The sequence below is a fragment of the Stegastes partitus genome, unplaced genomic scaffold, assembly GCF_000690725.1.
Source record: "Stegastes partitus isolate 25-593 unplaced genomic scaffold, Stegastes_partitus-1.0.2 Scaffold1132, whole genome shotgun sequence".
In the NCBI taxonomy this organism is placed as follows: Eukaryota; Metazoa; Chordata; class Actinopteri; family Pomacentridae; genus Stegastes; species Stegastes partitus.
The window spans coordinates 102,809-123,321 of NW_007578863.1; the positions used below are offsets into that span (position 1 = coordinate 102,809).

Here is a 20,513-nt window from a genome sequence, read left to right on the forward strand (position 1 = left end):
TATATATTCTTATTTGTCTTTTTGGATTTTGCACCACTGGAGTTGATCATAAATAAAATCATTCTATTCTATTCTATTCTATTCTATTCTATTCTATTCTATTCTATTCTATTCTATTCTATTTGGATGAACACACCTTCAGTCTTATCATCAGTTTGTGGACATCTCCAGTATCACCATTTCCTTATGATCACCAACATTACTGAGCACAATATAAATCCTTTGTTTTTTTTTTTTATTTGTCACAATATATCTTGTTTCATGTCGAGGAACAAAGTTTCTAGAATGTGCCAGGTGACAATTAAACACTCTTTATACAGGAACAAGGAGTTACAATTAAAAAAACAAGACAAAAAACTTTTAAAAACTGTTTTGTGGTGTGAGAGTTGTAAGAAAAGATGAAAAAAAGAGCAGCAGACATATACAAGCACTGATGAAATGTCAAAAATTATCACTCAAAACAACTCGTTGAGACAAATACTCGACATGTTGTTGTATAGATACAGTTGTCGATATTAAAAGATGCTTTTTAATGTCTTTTCCCGATGCTTTTAAGATCCTCCATCCACCTCAAGTGTGCAGACAGGAAGGTGAGCGTCTGTAAGCTGTGTCTGTGGCTGCTAGTGAAGGTCAGGTCAGTGGGGGCAGCAGGCAGTCTACGCTGGGGCCCGAACTGGGCATGGTGGTCTAAAAAAAGGACAATCTTGGGGCCCCCAGTCCAGGGGGTCAATATGCAAATAGTAACCCCCCGAGTGAAAAGCGCAGAGCAGATCAATTTTCTCACATTACTCTCGCTTCCCATGTCTGTGAACGTGCACGCCTACACGCCACATAACGCTTCCATATTTAATGAAATTCAGTCTCCACAATAGAGAAGGCAGCTGTATTCCAACAAAGGTATTAGTATGATGTCATGCGTTAGCGTGGAAACAGCCGTGAAGCTTCACTGGTTTGATGTTGAAAATAGTCAGTTTGTGAAATCAAGAACTGCACATATACATATTTTAACATTTTATGAAGATTTTTTTCACACAACATTTTGGTCATCTCAAGTGTCACTGGTCTGCCGTCCTTATCCTCCACATGTGTAGCAGATGAAGTTCAGCCGTTCTGTCTCGTTCAAGCCTACCCACTGCTGCCCCCCAGTGGCCTGAATGGCGCCACTGACGCCACATTCGTATTCCCCATCCGATCCTTCTCCCGCCACCCAGTTCTGGTAACAGCCAGAAGTCGACTTTGTCCAGAACCAAAACTTAAAGTTACAGGTGTAGCGCAGACCCAGCCAAACGTGGGCCGTCGTGGCGTTCTTTGCCTTTTCCGCCACTTTGTCCTGAATGTCTCTGGTGGTGACGTGGATGAGGTCGATGTGATGCTGTCTGCAGTAACTCATGGCTTCGATCCACGTCATGTTTTTCTGGATTAGTATCAGGCCTTCTTCATGTAGACAAAAAAAAAAAAAGAGAGAGAGAAAAAGCATGTAAATCCAGAATTTCAATGCAAAGTTATGCAAAATGAACATGAAAGGCCTGTGATAATTCAAACATACCCGGATGTGAACTTGGAGTTGAGGAATGTGTTGCTGAAGTTTCATTCGGTGTTGATGATGTGGTTGCAGTAGTCTCTGGGGGCGGCTGCGTTGTTGTTTCTGTAGCGGCGGTGTTGGGCCCAGTGCTTGAGGCGTGTGACACTGAATCTGTGGTATTCAGTGTCGTCGTTGTTGAAGCTGTGGTCGTAACATTAGTAGTGTTCGATTGATTGTTAGTGGCCACGGTGAAGTGAAGTGTCACTATGACTCCTTGACTCGAATTCGTTGACTCCTCATTCGGCGTACTGCTCCCCTGTGTGCTGTTTTGAGTGATGGTTGTTATCGGGATTAATTTCATTGCTGTGAAAAAAAATAATGACAAAAAAAGAGGATGATATTCGTGCATCATGTAAAATTACAAAGCAATGAAATGTAGCCTAAACTCTACTTTGCTGACATAAAAACATATAGAACGCAAACTTACCCCCACGGCAAATGAAATTGATTTTTCTTTTGCATTTTATGTCATTCCACTTCCCGTCAACTCTAAACAAAGCAACGACACAATGCTGATCTGTCTTGTAATTGGGCTGATTGGGTCTCCAGAAACGAAATGATGAATTACTGCCATCAGACCATTTCCAAGGGTCTTTAAAGAGGCCGATCCATACATCTTGCGATTCAGACACACTGTGCACTGCTGTGTTCTCTTCTGCTGATTGTATGCTAACCAGATCAGACGACAGGCCCCTGCAGTGACTCTGAGCGTTCCTCCATGATTTCTTCTGGGGAACATACATGGGTTTGCTGGCATCACCACTGCCTGTAAGACCAAAGTTGTTTTTTTGAACACAAACTGCTTGAATGTTACATGTTGAAAATGTGCATCATCCATTTACTCACCATGACAGACGAAGCTTCTTTTAATTTTACAGTCACTATCAAACCACTTGCCAGCCTGATCCATTGCTGCACATGTGTCTCTTTGTTCGTCCTGTGGTTGTCCTGCCTTCCAGTTAAAAAAGTCAGTTTTTTGATAAGGCCGAGACCAGTGCCACATCCAGACTTCCCCAATCTCCAGTCCTATCCAGGCTGTTTCAATCGAGTTTGAAATTAGAGTGATCAAACTGTTCATGTCTGTCGAGTTGTGAACTGTTGCTAAGTCAGTGTCTCTCTCTCTGCAATAGCTCTTTGCTTCATCGTAGGACTTTGTAAGATTGATGAGATGAAAGTCTGACGATCCCAGCGCGACGGAGCAAAATGCTGTGGAAGTACAGGCAGTGGATTTAGTCACAACAGTTTGACTACCAACAGCAATAACAAAGACATCACTGTGTGGTATTTAGCTTTATTACACCACTAGTATTTAAAACTTGATGTCTACGCAAATAGATTATATGCCGCTGCCTATGTCTGCATTGAAACGTGTGATATCAGGAAAGCAGCATACAGTGTTGAAAAAGCACAAACCTGCGATAAAAGTCAAAGTCCTGTTCATGACGATGAGTCTGCTTTCAGTCATGGTGATGGCAGTCGAATCGAAAACCTAACCAGATGATACTGTTCAGTGTTAATGTTGTGTTGCAGCCAGTTGCTGCTGTAGCTTTGAGCAGCTCAGTGTTTGTGGTAAGAATGCCACTTGGCTTGTTAATAGACACCTCCTCCAGAACAACTAATAGACAAAGCAGTTTTTCAAGTTTTTTTTTTTTCCCCCTCTCTCTTGCACAAACTCTGTGGTACGTAGTTTCCAGCCTGGTTGAGATGAAAAGATAAGAGAATACACCTGCCTTTACAACTGGAGAACTCTACAATTCGCCTGAAAAATTAATAATCTGGGTCGCTATAAAAATGACAGCCTATAAAATGTTGTCCATTAGTGACGAAACTGGTCAAGAATGCAGATGAGCGTGTCTGAAATAAAGCAAGAGCTGTCGAGGGATTAGGGGTTAAAAGCATGACAAAGTGTCATGAAACACATGGAGAGTGAACTGGAGTTTCCAGTGACATTTTTTATTTTTTTTTCTGTGCTGCAAAATGCTGCTGCAAGAGGAATCTGCATTCATGGGTTTGTAAAGTACTGCCAGCAATTTACACCTCTTAAGTCATTCCTCAGCCTGGAGAAAAACAGAGAGCAAAGATAGCTTCAAAAACAGAACACTGTGTTACATATTTTTGGATAGTGGAAAATATTACTGCAGAAAAAAAATCACTGGAGCAAGAACAAGTTGTGCAATACTTTATATAGCCCTCCTGTCAAAGGCAAAAGCATTCCAGCTCTTCTTGTAGGTGTGGCAGTACAAAAACAGAGAGAGAGAAAAAAAAGAAAGAAACCACACAATGCTGTTTACTTAAATATTAATTTAGCACTACCCCTCTCTCTATGTATATATCTATATCTATATAGATATAGGTATATAAATATATATAGATAGATATCTATAGATTGATAGATTGCTCTGTAGATGTTCATATTTTTTGAAGGTCATGTATTCTATGTCAGAACAATATGTGATGGGGAGTTGGGTGGAATTCATGCAAATATTCATATAGTCTGCAGACTTATAAAAATACCAACCACGACATTCATTTGGTCCAATTAAATGGTAAATCAAGCAGAACTCTGCTGCAGGGGTGTCATATGACAGAGCTGTTATGGGTGGTCCCATGAGACATTTTGGCTCAAGTGGGTAGTGGCACTGAGCCATCATGGCCTGTAAACAACAACAGCGTCAAGCTGAAGTAAACTGGATCTGAGTGTCGGCCTGCTGTCTGGAGCTCGTCTCGATCCCAACAGACATAGAAAAGTGGTTTCCAACAATGATTCGAAGGTGTGTCTGGTAAGTAAATCCAACCTTCAAACGACCATGAGCTATTTTGTCAACAGCTCTTTCTTGCATCAGGCTAACGCTAGCTGTACTAGCTAAGTTAGCCGCATTTTAAGCTAACAAGCTAATCTTAGCCAGCTAGAAAACATTGCGCTCGTCGTGTGGTTTTTACTGAAGTGGTTTCGATGGGTCCCGACGTTTAAAGCTCCGCGTTTTTAGATTCCAAACGAAGTCATATAGTAGCTTTACGCTGCATTTTAAAAAATTGTGATTCAGTCAGACGTCTGGTAACCAAAGCTAACGTTAGCTACAGTAGCTTAGCTTGGGTCTTGCGAGCTTTTATGGATTTGCAGCTAACTGGCTATCGGTAAAAGCTAACGTAGGTCATTCTTTTACATGTTTGTAGTCAGCTATGTGTTGTACTAATGTCAACTAATGGAAATACTAGTGAAAACTTGTGTTTTTGTGTGTATTTTGCCGTGCAGAATTAATTTGATACTGTTCTTTAAGGAGTAACGTTAATGTACGCTGATGCGTATCTACAGTAAACGTGAAATGTAACTGCGGTGCCAACAATAAACACTGGTTAATGTTAGCAGATGTTACTGCATCGTAGCGTGTAGCTCATTTTGAACACTATGTACTTGTTTCCTAGTGTTTAACCAGGTTGATTTGGGCGAACTGTAAATGAATTTGGACTTCAGTGTAGCGGATTTAACAATCAGTGTGTTCAGCATCGTAGTCGTGCCTCAAACAAAACGAAATCTTGTTTTTTGCCACAGACTATGCGTTTGATTTACGATTTTTGTGGTTTTGTACGTGGCCTGAATAGTCAAAGGGCTACAACTATTATTTTCTCTATTAATTGGTTTATAGAATGTGAGATCTTTAGGTGTTGTTTTGTGCTAACAGCAATTCAAAAGCAATTAAAAAAAAAGAGTATATTCTTACATTATTACAGTAGTTTCATTATTACACTATCAGTAATAAGCAATTAACATGCTGACAGTGTTTATTGTGCTTCTTGTTTTAGCTCTATTTACAATGCACAGTCAGGCTCATTTAAAGCAAAGAGCCATGTTTGTCACACAACTAATAATATCCTTTTGTGTCCCCCAACAGATTGATATCCTTCAGACGGGACACCATTCTCTCCAGCGGGTCGTTTTCAAGCCATGTCCTCACAGCAGCCTAATAGCTCAGCCTCCAACAGCCCCACCAACATCTTGGGTTCTCCTTTTTCAGTCATCAGTCCCTCTCTTAACTCTCCAGTGGTCTCACCCTCTCTGGGCTTCGGACCCATCAGCAACAGCCAGGTAACCGATAGCCCCGAGAATGCATGTATCAGTGTCACCGTGTGCCGTGTTTGCTAGTTAATTTGTACACAGCAGTAGGGCTAAAAAAATTACTTGATTTCAATTTGAGCAAATCGGAAAGGCCGCAATATAGGATGTATGTTACACTTTGCGTCTGACGCAGGGTTTAAATTGTTGTTTTAGTGGTGATGCACATTTTTGATGCTTTCTAATGTGCTGATGGCAGATCTTACATCTGTTACACAGCGATTTTTGAACTGAAGCTTAAAAATAATCAAATCAAGTCAATTTTTCCCTCTTTTTTTTGACAGTATTTCCAAAACAGTAACAAAGGGTGGATAATGCTACTTCTTACATGCAAAGTACACAAAAAAAATGGTGTTTAGTTAGTCAAACCAGTGTGGCCATTTTGTACAGTTAATTACAGTGTTGTACAGTTGTTTAATTCGGCTGCACTGTGTATCCAGATATCTTCTTCAGCACCCATATCAGGGATGCACTCAATCAGCAGCTCAGAAGACGTCAAGCCTCCGTTTGGCCTGAGGCCCATGCCAGCTCACAGCCCTGGAATAATGTTGTCTCAGAAACGACTGTGTGTCATCTGCGGAGACCGCTCCTCTGGTGAGTGAATGTCCGAAGAACAGGGTTTAGCCAAAGTGAACCGTCAGCTGGAGACTGTTTTATGTCGTGCCAACTCGAGTGTGGATAATCCTTTTCTGCCGGATGTTTTTTTTCTTGTGTTTTGTCACCATTTTCATGCAGCCAATCCCGTATTCAGGCTCGTACATACACAAAATGCTTCTCAGACTGTTGCGTTCACTATTGGCCCCTAACTTACTTTTTGTGTTTTACAGGCAAGCACTATGGAGTGTACAGCTGCGAGGGTTGCAAGGGTTTCTTTAAACGAACCGTGCGCAAAGACCTGAGCTACACCTGCAGGGATAACAAAGAGTGCCTGGTCGACAAACGCCAGCGCAATCGCTGCCAGTACTGCCGCTACCAGAAGTGCCTGGCCATGGGTATGAAGAGGGAAGGTATGCAAAGCGAAGCATCATATTTGAATACTTTCTTCATATTGAGAGCCTGTATGGCCATTAAAGGTTTAGTAACATGTTTAGTTGCAGGTTGTCGTTCATGCAAATATACCAGGGTGATGTATGTTGGAATTTTCTCCAACCATGAGTTGTGGTGTATTTTTTTTTGGAGTGATTTAAACATTGGCAGGAAATTAGAATCGGTGAAGTAATTAAATTATGCCATCCACTCAAATAATTCAAGTAATTTGGGATTAGTAGTATAATTATTTGGCACAGACGAGTGGATGTTTAGATTAAATTAGCGAAAGGGGTAGAGATGGATGTATTGGGGCTGGTTTATGTTACTAACCCCTCTCCATCTCTTCCCTTCATTTTTTTTTTTTTTTCCCTATTCTACCCTTTCTCCATCTTTCAATAGTGATCAAACATGTAAAGTGGATAAAAGAAGATGGAAAAGATGAGGGATGGATGAGTATGACATGTAAATCCTGAAGATACTGTACTTTAATGCTACTCAGAGACTTGGCCTGTTGTGTTAGAAATGCAAAGTTGATGACATTTCTGTGTGAAAACGGACCCAGGACTGAAGTAGATGGAGTGGCACACTGCCTTGTAATGATAGACTGCTTTATAAAAACGAAGCGGTCTGCCAGCTGCAGTTCTTTTGCTGCGTGTGTGTAAATGCATGTAAAAATCTGATCTGGAGTGGATCGGCGCTGAAGCAGGAAAGAATGTAATGGATCAGATTTTAGCGAAGGCCACAAGTTTAGATTAAAAGCATACAGTGTACGGTACATGTCGTATGAAGCGGGGATGCCTCTTCTGCTGCTGCTGCGGCGGCGGCTCTATTTTTGGTTGCTGGTTGAGGCAGATAGAATGTGTATGCTCTGTTTCATTGCCACTTAATCACGTTTAAATGTCAGTGTCCTGTGGCTGAAGTTTCATCAGGGGACTGATATTTCAATGGCCAGTGTCGGTAAACAAAGACAGAATATGTGGTGACAGTTTTGTGGGTCAGACAACAGCTTGTGTTGCTTTTACCTCTTTGAGACCATTTTAAACAACAGCAGAATCACTTTTTTTTTCCACTGCTGTTAAGTGTTAACAAACTTAACATGCTAGGTTCCTCTTTTTTTTTTTTTTTTTTTACCCATGGTGCTTTTTGCCGACAGCACCTCTCACTGGAGAAATGCTGCCATTTCTATAGGGATGGGGAAAACAATAGATTTTTTTTTGATGCATTGTGATTCTGTCTTTAACCAGGTAATGTTTAATTGCTAAAAAATATAGGTAGTGCATGTAAGGCACTTCAGTACCGTCATAACAAATGAATGCATGTAACTTTAACCTGCAACTGCACTTGTTGTTAATGAAAGTTGATTCATCAGATGTTTGTATTGTTAAATGTTCTACTTTGAATGTACAGTGCAGTAGAAAACAGAAATTAAATTGTGCGACGACATTTCGTAATCAGATGTTAGCACCCTGAGTATACAGTGGGAGAAGAGTGCTGGTGAACCCTTTGAAACTACCAGTNAAATTAAATTGTGCGACGACATTTCGTAATCAGATGTTAGCACCCTGAGTATACAGTGGGAGAAGAGTGCTGGTGAACCCTTTGAAACTACCAGTTATTCTGCATTAATTGGTTGTAAAAGGTGTATAGACCAGGGCTATTCAATGAAAAGTCACTGAGGTCCAGTTAGTAAAATTACCTCCAAGTAAAAGGTGCGAACTGAAGTCCAGTTTGTGTCTTATAGCCTTCCCCTGTGGCCACATTTTCATGGTTTCAACAACACTTATTGTCAGTGCAGGATGTGTTTAACTGAGTGCACAGTTAGCTCTTTTACCATATATATATATAAGTAGTCCCAGGCAAAACAATTGAGGCCTTTATTTCAGATTAGAGAAAAACAAAAACCTCAGAATAAATTAAATTTTTTTAAAAATGCAAACAGAGCCGAATAACCTCTTTATCTCTTAAATTAACGAGGTCCCAGTCTAAAGAACTGAAGGCCTCCATTTCAAGTTAAAAAGTCCTCAGAAAACAGCAAATTAAAGGTTTCATTTGCACGTTGCTGGGCTGTAAATGTGCTGGAGAGTCGGATAGATCTGTCATACCGGGCTTACAGCTCGGTTATGTTGCGTGCCCTCAGCTCGGACTTCAACTTTGCTCATAAGAGCTGTGCTTTGTTTGGTAGTGGCGCTTCACATGACTACTTTTGATTAATGCCACGTTTTCAGAGCGTATGAGGCACACTGCCTGACGGAAGGATGAACATACATTTCTGCGTCCAGTCATCTTCAAAGCAGCGGTTTTCCTCATCAGCCTTCCTACTTTTGGAGCAAGTCATGCTGTCGTCACTGTCTCTTCCTCTCTGCTCTGCTGTATAGGCAGCGCTAAGTGGCAGCGGCAGCGGCAGCGAGCTGTGGCGGTGCGCCGCCGTGCAGGGGAACCAAGCGATTTGATTGGCTGGATTGAGTGGCGCTATTGCCGTATTAACTGGAGTAGCAGCGCCCTCTGTTTATAGCCGCCACCGTCAGAAAAAATGCTCCATGAAAATCTATTCTCGTGAATTTATCAGAGATTGATCCGGACAGAACCATCACTCGGTCCAGATCCGGACCGAGATCTGCCATTTGGTGATGCCGGCTATAGACAAACAAAGTGAAGGGATTTGCTTAAGCTAATAATAACTACTAACTGTGAACAGATTTAAAGTCATTCTACAGGGCAAAAAGTGGATTTTGTGTGTTTGAGAGCATTTTGTAGTAGATTTATGTTTATGTGTAGCGTCGTTGCTGTGCTGCATGAACCCACACTGACCGAGCTTCAGCTGGTGGACAGTTACCGTTATTATCCTGAGCTGATTCAGCTGACGACAGATTTGATGAAGATTTGAAATTATAACGTAGGATTTGATACACAAATGCAACTTCAAAGGATTCACTTTTACTTTTCCCCCCTCTGTAATTCAAATCTTGAGGAACTTGCTGTCGAGATAGACAGTCCTACATTTTAGTTATAACTGACAACTGACTTTAAGAACGTATTTTCCCTATTACTGACAAGATTCTAATTTTGTCAGCACAGCATTTGAATGTGACTTCCTCAACGCAGCAGCAACTCTGTAGAGAAGCATTTTGCATGATGTCACTCTAGAAGTCAGTTTCTTTCCCTGAGAGTCTTCATCCTCCGGTCTTCTCTTTCTGTGTGTTTTGTGCAATGCAGCGGTTCAGGAGGAGCGCCAGAGGAACCGAGAGCGCGAAGGAGAGCTGGAGTTCAGCGTCGGAGTGAACGATGAGATGCCCGTGGAGAAGATCCTGGAGGCGGAGACGGCTGTGGAGCAGAAGACTGAGCTTCACTCCGATGGAGGCTCTGCAGGAAACTCGGTGAGTGGACGGAGCGTTGGCGTCAACACATGATCTGTTTTTAATGCTATCAGTTTGGGTGCCATTTTTCTAAGATAACTTCATTAACATGCACATCCAAGTACAAGCTGACTGAAATCATGGGAAGCATTTATTTTTCATGGCTCATTAGGAAATCATGGTGTCGTCTTGCTCTGGTTTCAGCCCCACGATGCTGTTACCAACATCTGCCAGACTGCAGACAAACAGCTGTTTGCCTTGGTGGAGTGGGCAAAGAGAATCCCTCATTTCTCCGAGCTGCCCCTTGATGATCAGGTCATCCTTCTGCGTGCAGGTATGAACAGAATGATCTGCAGGGAACTGTGTTTGTAACGTAAGCACACAGAACATCTGTTATTCAAAGGACGTTATCAACATACACACTTTGCATTTTTGTGAGAGGCGCTTCAGTGTTCCAAAGAAGGCTTCTGAAAAAGGAACAAGGCTGAAGTTAGCAGTATATTTGCATATTTAAGTAAATAACCTTAATTTACATGTTTCCAAACACAAGGGGATGTTTTTTATTCTAGTGAAACATAATCTGACAGCAGAGTTTAAAGAGGCTGTTAACCTGTTTTTTTTTTTTTTTCTGAATAAACCTTTAAAATAACTGTAAAACATCCTGAAGGTTAAAATATGTGAAACTTGTAATTAACAAAGATAAATGATGTATTGAAAATGGATTAAACAGGAAGTCTTTTACAGCAAGTTGTACTTTTAAAGTCAAAGCTATTGAAAACATTCTGCTGTACTTTCCCTTGTTTGGCTCTTGTTGTGTGTTTGCTGATGTCCCAGTGGGAGTTTTTGCCCAAAAGGGCAACGAGAAATAGTAAATAGTTTTCTCATCGTGTGTTGTACTGGCACACTGAGTCACAACCCAGCACAGGGAGCCGGATGCGTCAGGCTCCTGGGGCTGGTTTGCAGTTGAGATCCAAACAATGTTTTTGTGGTACAAGTCTACAGTGATTTTATTTTATCCTGCCCTGTCCACAGGTGAAATATTCTTCACTGCTTTCCTTTCACCCCACTGTGTAATTGTGTTTCATTCGTCAGGGTGGAATGAGCTCCTGATTGCCTCGTTCTCCCATCGCTCCATCCCTTTGAAGGACGGAGTTCTTCTGGCTTCTGAGCTGCAGCGTGAAGGCGCACACAGTGCAGGGGTCGGAGCCATTTTTGACAGGTACATCCACAGATGTAGAAAAAACGTAATCAAACGTCAGTTGCGTGTAACTTTAATGACTTGCGTGATGTTTTACAGGCTTGATGTGTGATGTAATGGTTTTTATCTGTTGCAGAGAGAGTGTGCAGAGTGCAGAAGTCGGCGCCATATTTGACAGGTACTGTTATGCAATAGTAATGAGTGTCTTTAAATAAAATCAAATTTCTCTGTTTCTTTATGTTTTACACTCTGAAACTTTTTTTTTGTCGTGATTTAGGGTTCTTACCGAGCTTGTCAATAAAATGAGAGATATGCAAATGGACAAAACAGAGCTGGGCTGCCTCCGAGCCATCGTCCTGTTCAACCCAGGTACGTGACATCGCCGGACAGGTTTTTTTTTTTTGTCTGTTAGGCTTCGTTGTTTGGTGTCCATCCACTAATGTTTCTGTTTGTCCTGCAGATGCTAAAGGACTCTCCAACACCAGCGAGGTCGAGCTCCTTAGAGAAAAGGTCTATGCATCATTGGAAGCCTACTGCAAACAGAAATATCCAGAGCAGCAGGGAAGGTAAAGGCCCCCGGCTACGACAGGCTCGGCCTCGACTCGTCTGGTCTGTTGTTTGTCTTGTCAAGTGAAGTGATAACATCTTTGTTCCCCTCGCAGGTTTGCAAAGCTCCTCCTTCGACTGCCGGCACTGCGATCCATTGGCTTGAAGTGCTTGGAGCATCTCTTCTTCTTCAAGCTGATCGGTGACACGCCTATTGACACTTTCCTCATGGAAATGCTTGAGGCTCCCCATCAGTTGTCTTAGATAGGAAACGCGTACTGTGGTTTAGATAGCTGAAGTCTGGGAAGCGGGCGTGGGACTGGAGTGGCACTTTAAGTTCTTTGAAGATTTGTCAGTTTGTCTCACTGCTGTCTGCGTTACACTTCTCTAGTGCGGCACAGATTTGCTCTTTAGACCAAACCCAAGGCTTGGCATGATCTACAAGCTGGTGCTATATGTTGAAATGACTTCATGAGTAACTATGGTAAAAAAAAAACAAAAGTATTTTTAAAAATGTAAACATTTACATATTTCCCTCACAGGAGCTATAATTTGGGTATACATTTTTATATGAACTTTTTAGACACCTCAGACATTAAGATTCAGTTGTTTCTCCAACTGAAGTGATCCCTAAAGCCTGTTGTTTTTAAAAAAAGAAAAAGAAAAAAGAAGGAAAGCAACCTGAATTACGAGTATGCATTTAAGGATGTAGTCTTTTTTTTTTTTTTTTTTTTTTTTGGAATAAATTTCAATTCAAGCCAGATCTAAAAGTTTGTACCAAACAGTCACTGGGTACTGTGTCCCAACAGCTCAGAGTTGACTTGTATCCACTGCAGATGATAAAATCCCACCAGTAACCCCGATAGAAGACAAGTCGGTGGTTGAAAACTGTCAAGCCCAACTTGTCTGTGTTGATTGCGGATCAGCTTTATGTGTCTCGTATATAGAGTTAGTGTTGTTTACTTCTTTGCCATTTAAAAAAAAAGAAAAGAAAAAAAAAATCTAATCACTTCGTGGTTAATGATTAGACTGCACTGCACACTTGCTATGTACTATTTCTAAAACATACTTTTTAACAAACGCGCGCGGCCTCTAAAACGGCCAGGACGTTTGTCTTTTGGTGCTATTTCAGAGATAATTTGACGTTTTATTGGTGCAGATGAAACACCAAAACCACAAACCTAAGAATATATGCAAAAACTCAAAAAAAAATTTTCCTCGTGTTAATCTTTTGTTTTAAAATGTAGCAATATAAGATGTAAACTGCATAAGCTTGTCAGTTATTCAGGGGTTTTACAAAGTAAATCATTTCTGGCGGTGGAAAGGGAATACTCCATTTTGTAATTTATCTATACAATTCTAAGGTACTGTGCAAAAAGTAATTGTTCAGGGAAAATGTACATTGATAAATTTGAATTATGATCAGGAAATACAAATTATATAATTCTTAATATGTGCCCTTGTTTTTTTTTTTTTTAGTTTTCAGCTAGTATAAAGCAGAACATGTCTTGGGTTGCACTGGATTTGCTGAGACTTTTTCATCTTTTTTTTTTTTTTTTTTTTTGTGCTTTATTTTTTTTTTTTCTTTTTTGAATGCTCAGTTGTATTTCCTACCTTTCCCTCTTCTTTAGGTAGCTGTCTTGTTCATTGTAACGTCTGCAATTTATTAAAAGGCGAACCATAATTGCATTTAGATCCATAACACCTGTGGACATAGGAATTTTAAAACGAGATCAAGTGTGAGGTCTGTATGATGGTAAACACCAAGATGAGCTGTGTTGGTGAGCTTGTCTCTGTATGCTCTTGAACTAAAGTGACTTGAAGCATGGGTTGCGTGGACTAAAAAAAACAAAAAAAAAAATAAAGAGGCTTAAGTTTTTTTTTTTTTGTTTGCTTTTTCTTGCCTAGAAGTGAAACAGGTGTTATGTTTTTTTCCCCCCTCCTCCCTCCTCCTAGAAGAAACTTTTGGGGCAAACCAGCACAATTAAAAGATGACGAAATAGTCAAAAGGATGTTTTTAATGAGCCTTTTTATTGTAGTCGTTACATAGCTTTTGCTGTGGGCATAGATGCAGTAGAATCCTTGGTTGTATAGCACTTTGTGTCCACAGTGATGTTATGGCACAGGCAGCGATGTGTGATGGGTTAAATTATAAAGAAGAAAAACGTCGAGTGCAATGAAGGCTTCTAAGAGATTTCCACAGGAGTAGCTGGTAAATTCCATCACTGCGCGTTTGTTCTCGTGACAGTCTGAAGTGAAAAAAGCTTTCGTAAGCCCTACAGCTCCAAAGTGAACCTCCCTTTGTATCAAGCAGAAGTGACACTTTTTTCTTTCTTTTTTTTGTTTTTTTTTAAACCATGCATGGCTTGGTTTTCTTAAATTATATTTAGAATAACACTGCTTTTAGTCTATAATACACTATTCTACACATGGAGCAAAAATAAAAACAAGAAGAACATAAAGACATTGTCATGACATGTACATCGTTTTACAGCATTCCCCCCCCCCTTTTTTTTGAACGCCGTTCTTGCAAAATCAGTACAATCTGGGAAAACGCGATGAGCTCCTTTTAACTTCAGTTCTAATAAGTGGTGGCGTGCTACACATCGAGTCTAAGGTGCTGAACAGTTTCCAGTAAATTCAAAACAAAACAAAATGTAGTGCTGGTGTGATTTTTTTTCTTTTTTTTTTCTCTTTTTTTTTTAATGTAGCTTTGTCATGATGCGCTAAAAAAAATCTGTCCTCTCTCAATGGCTATGCTTCCATCACAGTGAGATTTAGTGGATAGATTGCAAAGCTGCAAGCCACGTTAAAAAAACTGAACACGTTATAAATCCAGTCAAGGCCATTCCAGATTGATTAATAGCACAATTAATTCAAAAACGTACCTATATAATAATAATCAAAAAAACGCTAAACTGTGGGCTCCTTTGTATTCATGTCAATACATGTTTGAAAATCAGTAAACTATGGAGACTTTATGTGCATGTGTACAACCACTACTAATTCTTATGTTTTCCCTGATGTTCGCATTCATCGTTAGAGATGGAAGAAGTACCCCACGTGTCCTGCAGATGACAAACTCTCCAGTGATGCCTGTTGAACTGCAAATGAATTTGGCCTGTTTTCGATTATGACATTTTTACCTTCAGTTAGTTTAAAAGTGAATAATACCCATAGCACACTCTGGCTAATATTTGTTTGACCAATAGGTTCCTTGTGGCTGGAAGTGACATAAACAATTAAAACAATGGTAACAAACTGTGCTAGAGATGTAAATTCTAGCAATTTTGGTTTTTTTTTTTCTTGGCTGCAGTTTTATTAAAGCTGTCATGTCAAAAAATTATTCATACCCCCTGGACTTGTCACAAATATATGACAAACCTGAAGCTTTCTTCCCTTTCCAAATGGCCCAGTGATTCTAATCTGAGCTTCACTGAATTTTTGAGGCTGATTTAGAGAGTAAATAAATGCACAAAAAAAAAAAGTAGGAGTTCCACAGGAAGAGAAATCTCAAAGATGCTAAAAGTGGCTAAGCTAATTCGCTCACCAAGACCATCCTGATGAGTAATTTAGGTATTAACATCTCAAAGCAGACACTAAACAGGGTTGATCTTCATGAATGATGACCATGATAGACTTCTCTTAAGATAGGAACACCTCACCTGGCCCTTGCAAAAGCTCACCTGGACGAATAAGAAACCTTTCTGTCATCAGTTTGTGGTCGGACGAGGCGAAAATGGAGTCACAGGGATGTGGCGCTGCGAATAATTATTGAGAAAATGGAATTGTGGACGTTGCATTTGAAGACAGAAGCAGTTCCATTTTAACATTTACATCTCTAGCACAGGGCTGCACGGTGGATCGGCGGTTAGCGCCGCTGCCTCGCAGCAAGAAGGTCGCCGGTTCGCGTCCTGGTGAGGACAGCCGGGGATCTTTCTGATTGGAGTTTGCATGTTCTCCCCGTGCAGCGTGGGTTCTCTCCGGCTTCCTCCCACACATAATGAATGGATCTCTAGCACTGGGTCTTAGAATCTGTTGTTTATATCATTTCCAGTCTGAAACAAAAACCTGTTGGTCAAATAAAACTTCACTATAAAGCAACAAGTTGGCGTGGGTATGAATAATTTAAAGCTTAACTGTACTTTTTTTTTGGAGCGGAACTATACATGCCCACATTCTACAGTAAGGCAACAGGATGCAGCTAATGTGCATAGCCGATCCCTAAGTTGTCATAAATACTTTAAAGCTATCTTCGTAACTTATCTATCTGATCCGAGAGACGTAACATGGAGGAAACCTTTGCCTAGACGAGATTTTAAAAACACTGGTTAAAAAGAAATCACAGCTCATGAATGATCTACACGGCACCCCTCGCAAGACCGCACATCTGTAGCAACATTTTCGTGATTATATGTCCCTGAAAACGTCTTAATAAATAACTGTCTCTGAAAGGCACTCTGAAATGTGCAGCTCATAGTTTCTACAAAATAATAACGACATAACTCTACCAAGATTGCTCTCTTGCACCGGCTGCCTTCAGTCCCCAACGTGAGAATAGATCAACGTGATGCAACTTGTCTACGCTTGTTGAAGCTAAAAAAATGTTTTGCATGACGCAGCATTAGTCTGAAACTAGTAGCATCGCCGGTCACAGCTACCGAAATCGTCCGTAAATTCTGTCTCCGCTTCCTTCTTTAAAAAAAAGTGTTGATAAATTCCTTCCTATTCATTTCACAAAACTAACGCACATCTGCGTCGAATCTGTCGGCTTTGATTGGACATTAAAAACTGTGCTACTGTTGAATTGCTGGTTGAGTATAATTTCAGATTCAGATGTCAGAGTGGTTCATCAGTGTCAAGGATCTCACATTCCATTGATACCCAACTTTTACATCCAGTGCAATTGTTCCTTATTTGAGCACCTTCTTGAGCAAAAATGAAACACAAAACTACCACAGTAGTATATTAACAGAATAACCCTCTGCACAAAGCCATCTAGTCAATAGATGAAATGTCTTTCAATTCAGTTGAAGCTTGCGGGGCCGACACGAAACCCGAGCAAACGCTTGTCCGAGGGTGTCTGTACCGCCCTCTGGATTCAGTCAAGGCCACAGAGATTGAAGCACTGCCAACCGTTTCGATGCCCTCAGCCTTAAAAAATACACTTTTTTACGGGTGTTTGTGTGCAATGTCACGTACGGAGGATGATTGCGATTAAGCCTTGTGAGTGCAGATCATTGATGTTTATCCAGCAACAGCGAAGCTTAGTGGTTTGAATGCTGTTTCTGCTCTCTCTGCCCATCAGTTCATGAATAAAATCGTGTTTATCCTCTCGCGTGCAGGGAGAGCCTGCGTCAAGCCCATGTAAACCAAACTCATAAAGATGAGATCAACTCATCAAAGCCGGGAGGAGGAGGTGGTGGGGACGGGGAGGGGGTTGTAGTGCCAAGCCGGAGCGAAGTGGGTTTGGGTGTAGGCATCGGGGATGGGGGGCAGTGAAAGGGCTTCCAGATGTCTAAACGTCCAGCAGGATCCGGGAACAGCTCACACCTGCATCTCCGAACCGCTGGACAAGCCGAGAGCGTTGGCCTCCTCCGTGGTCAGACCGTTCTTCAGTGTCCGTCTCACTGTGCAGTCAAAGAAGGGAAACAGAAAGAGAGTCAACGTTTGCACAGGGATTCTGCCGCTGTGCCACTCGTCAACGGTCGACAAGCAACTCACGTGATTTTCGGTTGGCTCGGGATCGTCTCCTCTCTCGAGGTTGCGCCCGCTGGCTGGGCCCCTGAGTGGCTGACCTCACAATCCTCTCCATGATCTCATCAGCCGTGTCGTCTGTGCAGTTCACTGGGTCGTCGCTGGCAGAACACCACGGGGCAACACGCCCTGAAACAGCCGGGTCACAGTGGATGAGAAAACAAGACGCATTGCGTAGGAAGGGCAGGTTTAAGAAAACATGACTCGAGTTAACAGCTGTGCGACTTGCTCTGCGGGCTAAAACTAATAACCTAATACTTAGTCATAAACAAAACTGAATTAGTGACCTGATTACGGGGCTTTCAGTGGCACCTCCAGATATGTGTCATAGGGGTGGACAGATGGGAATATCAGGGATTCTTTTATGCTGTTGTAGTTTATTGACACTTAAGGATACTTTGGTTTGTCATTCTACAGTTAATGTTACCAATTCTCTAATGTGCACAGACTAATATCGGCACATTTTGGTTATTTGGGTCGCTGCTGTCCAAAGCAGCCCAGGAGGAAAGATGCTGCAGGGTGTTTGAGTAGGAAAAGTTCACCTATAAGTAGAAGTCCAGAGTTACTTACCATGTCAACACTGAAAATTCTGTCCATGTGTGATGGAATTTAGTTTCTAAAAACAGCCACTATATATTTTCAGTGTTGCTGAACTACCTGTTGCCATATTTTGGTTTCACGATTAGGAAAGTCATCCTCTGTAACTCATCCATACGCATGATCATGTAATTGTTACAAATATTCGGCTGTGAGACTGAAACAGAATGATTGCTCTGATAAAAAAAATATATAAATCAAGATATGACAGAAACATATTTAGATTTTAATAAACAGATCAGACTTTAAAGTAAGAAGTCTGAAATGAAGGAAAGTGTTCCATGTTAGATCCTGATCGATGCTGTTAGTTATCATTTAAAGTATAATACATAGTTGTAGTGTAATTTAAAGTAACTTAAAAAGTATCCCAGTCAAGAGGCAAAAACTGTGTCAACACCTGGATTGGATTCATGACTCGTGAGTTCCATTATTCTGACCTGTTGACCCACTGTGTCGGACATTTTAGTTTGTAAAAGATGCAAAAGCTCAACATATACAAAATTGTTTTGTGGTTTTGGAGAGGTCTGCAAGCTGCCCAGCAGACTGGCTGCAGCTACACATGGACCTGATGTCCACAATCACAGACCATAAGGTGCATTCACTCCATGTCCAAAAGGGATTCGGGCTGTCCGACTGTCAAACAAGTGAATTACCCACAGTTCATTGTGCTGTGACATTAAACATGGGGTTACCTGGAACTGGAAATATTAAAGACAGAGGTAGACAAGCAAGCAGAAAAAGAGGGAGGAACCCAATTGTTATAAGAAAAAAGTTGACATGTAAGTATAAAGACATAACTGATGATTCATAACCACAACGACATGTTTTGTAAAATAAAAAAGTCCCAAACCCACAATAGTATAACACATGTTTTAGCGTCATTTAATAGGTTTATCACAAAGTGTTGCCCCGTTCCTATTTATACCATTTTGTGCTTTTGCAGCCTTTAAGTGAAGTCTATGAGGGTTTAGTGCTCAGGGTGGAGACTGTCTTGTAATGCTGCCTTCACTTGCCCTGGGGCAAAGTAGTTGCATTTACTAGACATCGGACTAGTAGCAGCGAATGCCCTTTAAAGTTACCTGTCAGAAATGAGGTGGTTACCTTGGTGGCCAATGAGATTTCAGAGGTGCCACTGGAGGCATTATGACATTTATAGAAACGTTATCTGGCACCGTGAATGTCACCGAATAAGTGCAAAGTTTGACATATTGGTGGTGTGGGAGGAAAGGTCAGATGATCACCAAAGCACCTATTATTTATCCGATGAGGGAACCCAGAATTTGATAGCGCTCCAGCTAACGGTGGCTAAACGGTCCAGGTTAGTGTAAAGGTTGGATTACTTCAGTAAAAGTGAACTCCTGAAGCAAATCTGAGTATAGTAAACAGATGATGTTAACGTTTATGAGCCTGACCTCTGGTACTGCTGGCTCTGGTGCGAGTTCGAAGGCCCGGCACCGTGGACGTCCCGCTCTCTCCGCCCTGCAGGCTGCTTTTTAGTACGGCCTTCATGTTCTCATGTTCCGCTGCATCTTCGGCGTACTGGATCCCCTGAGGCTGGCTCTCCTGTGCGTCTGACGGGCTGCCGCCAAATTTACCACTCTGTGGGGGGAGTAACAGGATTACAGTACGTGAGATTTTATTAGTGGGGTACGGCGAAACTCAACTGCATGCTCTGGATGCTTTTTTAAACAGCTTTACTAGTGACATGGCACTTTCCAGCCTTAAAATAAGAACAGTTAGTCATTTCCACACGTGTTTATTCAGAGGCACAAACAAAGAAACTTTTCGTCTATGACTGTTTCTTGAAACAATGCAGACATGCCAAGAGCTGTGAGGTTCATTATTGTCACCCAGGAAGTATCCGATTCCGCCGAGTCACTCAGCGTCATGCAGACACGTCTTTCTCTCCACGTGTCATCACCATCCAGCTTCCTCATTCATGTGTCAGTCTCACTAATCACCATCCCTTTTGTTAATTGTCATAAATACACCAGGCGCTGTACAAAATTGCGACATCATGTTCAGGTTGAATGTTAGTCACGACACACATGCGCTTGTTTGCACACAAAGTCGCCCCCCTACCTCGCTATCATCGTCTTCCTCACTCTATGGAAATAGAAAAAAAAACGGTAAAAACTCCATGACTGTGTAACCCTCGATTTGCATTCTAAACATAAAAGGAACGTTCAGCTTTTTGACAAATATGTTTTTTTGCTTTCATGTCAAGAGTCAGATGAGAAATTTGATGCTTTGAGCACCACTTATTTTGATAACTGATTAAGTGGTTTTCGTATTTATCCATCCATCCATCCATTATCTATACACCGCTTAATCCTCACT

At 41.3% G+C, this 20,513-nt stretch overlaps 3 protein-coding genes across 7 annotated transcripts in view; 1 reads left to right on the forward strand and 2 right to left on the reverse strand.

Moving 5' to 3' along the window:
* Positions 1–218: 218 nt before the first annotated feature.
* LOC103368224 (macrophage mannose receptor 1-like) lies at positions 219–3,143 on the reverse strand. Of its 2 annotated transcripts, none has more exons than XM_008296521.1 (5): positions 2,996–3,143; positions 2,429–2,788; positions 2,010–2,348; positions 1,547–1,885; positions 219–1,431 (listed from the first exon to the last, which is right to left on the reverse strand). In XM_008296521.1, exons 1-5 carry the CDS (start codon positions 3,045–3,047, stop codon positions 1,073–1,075), a joined length of 1,449 nt encoding a protein of 482 aa, XP_008294743.1. In that variant the 5' UTR covers positions 3,048–3,143; the 3' UTR covers positions 219–1,072. The 2 variants fall into 2 exon arrangements, with proteins under 2 accessions (XP_008294743.1, XP_008294741.1); XM_008296519.1 differs by having other exon boundaries at positions 219–1,434.
* Positions 3,144–4,220: 1,077 nt separating this feature from the next.
* On the forward strand, positions 4,221–13,828 carry LOC103368225 (retinoic acid receptor RXR-beta-A-like). 3 transcript variants are annotated; one of them, XM_008296522.1, is made up of 12 exons: positions 4,221–4,362; positions 5,473–5,666; positions 6,134–6,287; positions 6,521–6,700; positions 7,122–7,184; positions 9,936–10,096; positions 10,280–10,409; positions 11,168–11,294; positions 11,410–11,451; positions 11,551–11,642; positions 11,734–11,839; positions 11,936–13,828. In XM_008296522.1, exons 2-12 carry the CDS (start codon positions 5,526–5,528, stop codon positions 12,081–12,083), a joined length of 1,344 nt encoding a protein of 447 aa, XP_008294744.1. In that variant the 5' UTR covers positions 4,221–4,362; positions 5,473–5,525; the 3' UTR covers positions 12,084–13,828. The 3 variants fall into 3 exon arrangements, with proteins under 3 accessions (XP_008294744.1, XP_008294745.1, XP_008294746.1); XM_008296523.1 differs by having other exon boundaries at positions 4,221–4,353; XM_008296524.1 differs by lacking the exon at positions 7,122–7,184.
* Positions 13,829–15,753: 1,925 nt separating this feature from the next.
* Positions 15,754–20,513, reverse strand: part of LOC103368226 (FH1/FH2 domain-containing protein 3) — a 121,583-nt gene continuing 116,823 nt past the window's right edge. For both annotated transcript variants that reach the window (XM_008296526.1, XM_008296525.1), the window contains 3 exons: positions 19,586–19,772; positions 17,544–17,705; positions 15,754–17,449 (listed from right to left, as the gene is read on the reverse strand). In XM_008296526.1, coding sequence (XP_008294748.1) covers positions 17,367–17,449; positions 17,544–17,705; positions 19,586–19,772 — 432 coding nt within the window. In that variant the 3' untranslated portion in view covers positions 15,754–17,366. The remainder of the gene's footprint in view (positions 17,450–17,543; positions 17,706–19,585; positions 19,773–20,513) is intronic.

What these genes read in the sequence shown, in the direction of transcription:
- LOC103368225 (XM_008296522.1), top strand. Translation starts at nt 5,526, where the DNA reads ATGTCCTCACAGCAGCCTAATAGCTCAGCCTCCAACAGCCCCACCAAC. An exon ending in GGGATGGATGAGTATGACAT is followed by an intron (nt 7,185 to 9,935) that starts GTAAATCCTGAA and finishes TGTGCAATGCAG; the next exon opens with CGGTTCAGGAGGAGCGCCAG. An exon ending in GTCGGCGCCATATTTGACAG is followed by an intron (nt 11,452 to 11,550) that starts GTACTGTTATGC and finishes GTCGTGATTTAG; the next exon opens with GGTTCTTACCGAGCTTGTCA.
- LOC103368224 (XM_008296519.1), bottom strand. Translation starts at nt 3,047, where the DNA reads ATGACTGAAAGCAGACTCATCGTCATGAACAGGACTTTGACTTTTATC. An exon ending in GACTTTGACTTTTATCGCAG is followed by an intron (nt 2,789 to 2,995) that starts GTTTGTGCTTTT and finishes GTACTTCCACAG; the next exon opens with CATTTTGCTCCGTCGCGCTG. An exon ending in CAATTTCATTTGCCGTGGGG is followed by an intron (nt 1,886 to 2,009) that starts GTAAGTTTGCGT and finishes TTTTTTTCACAG; the next exon opens with CAATGAAATTAATCCCGATA.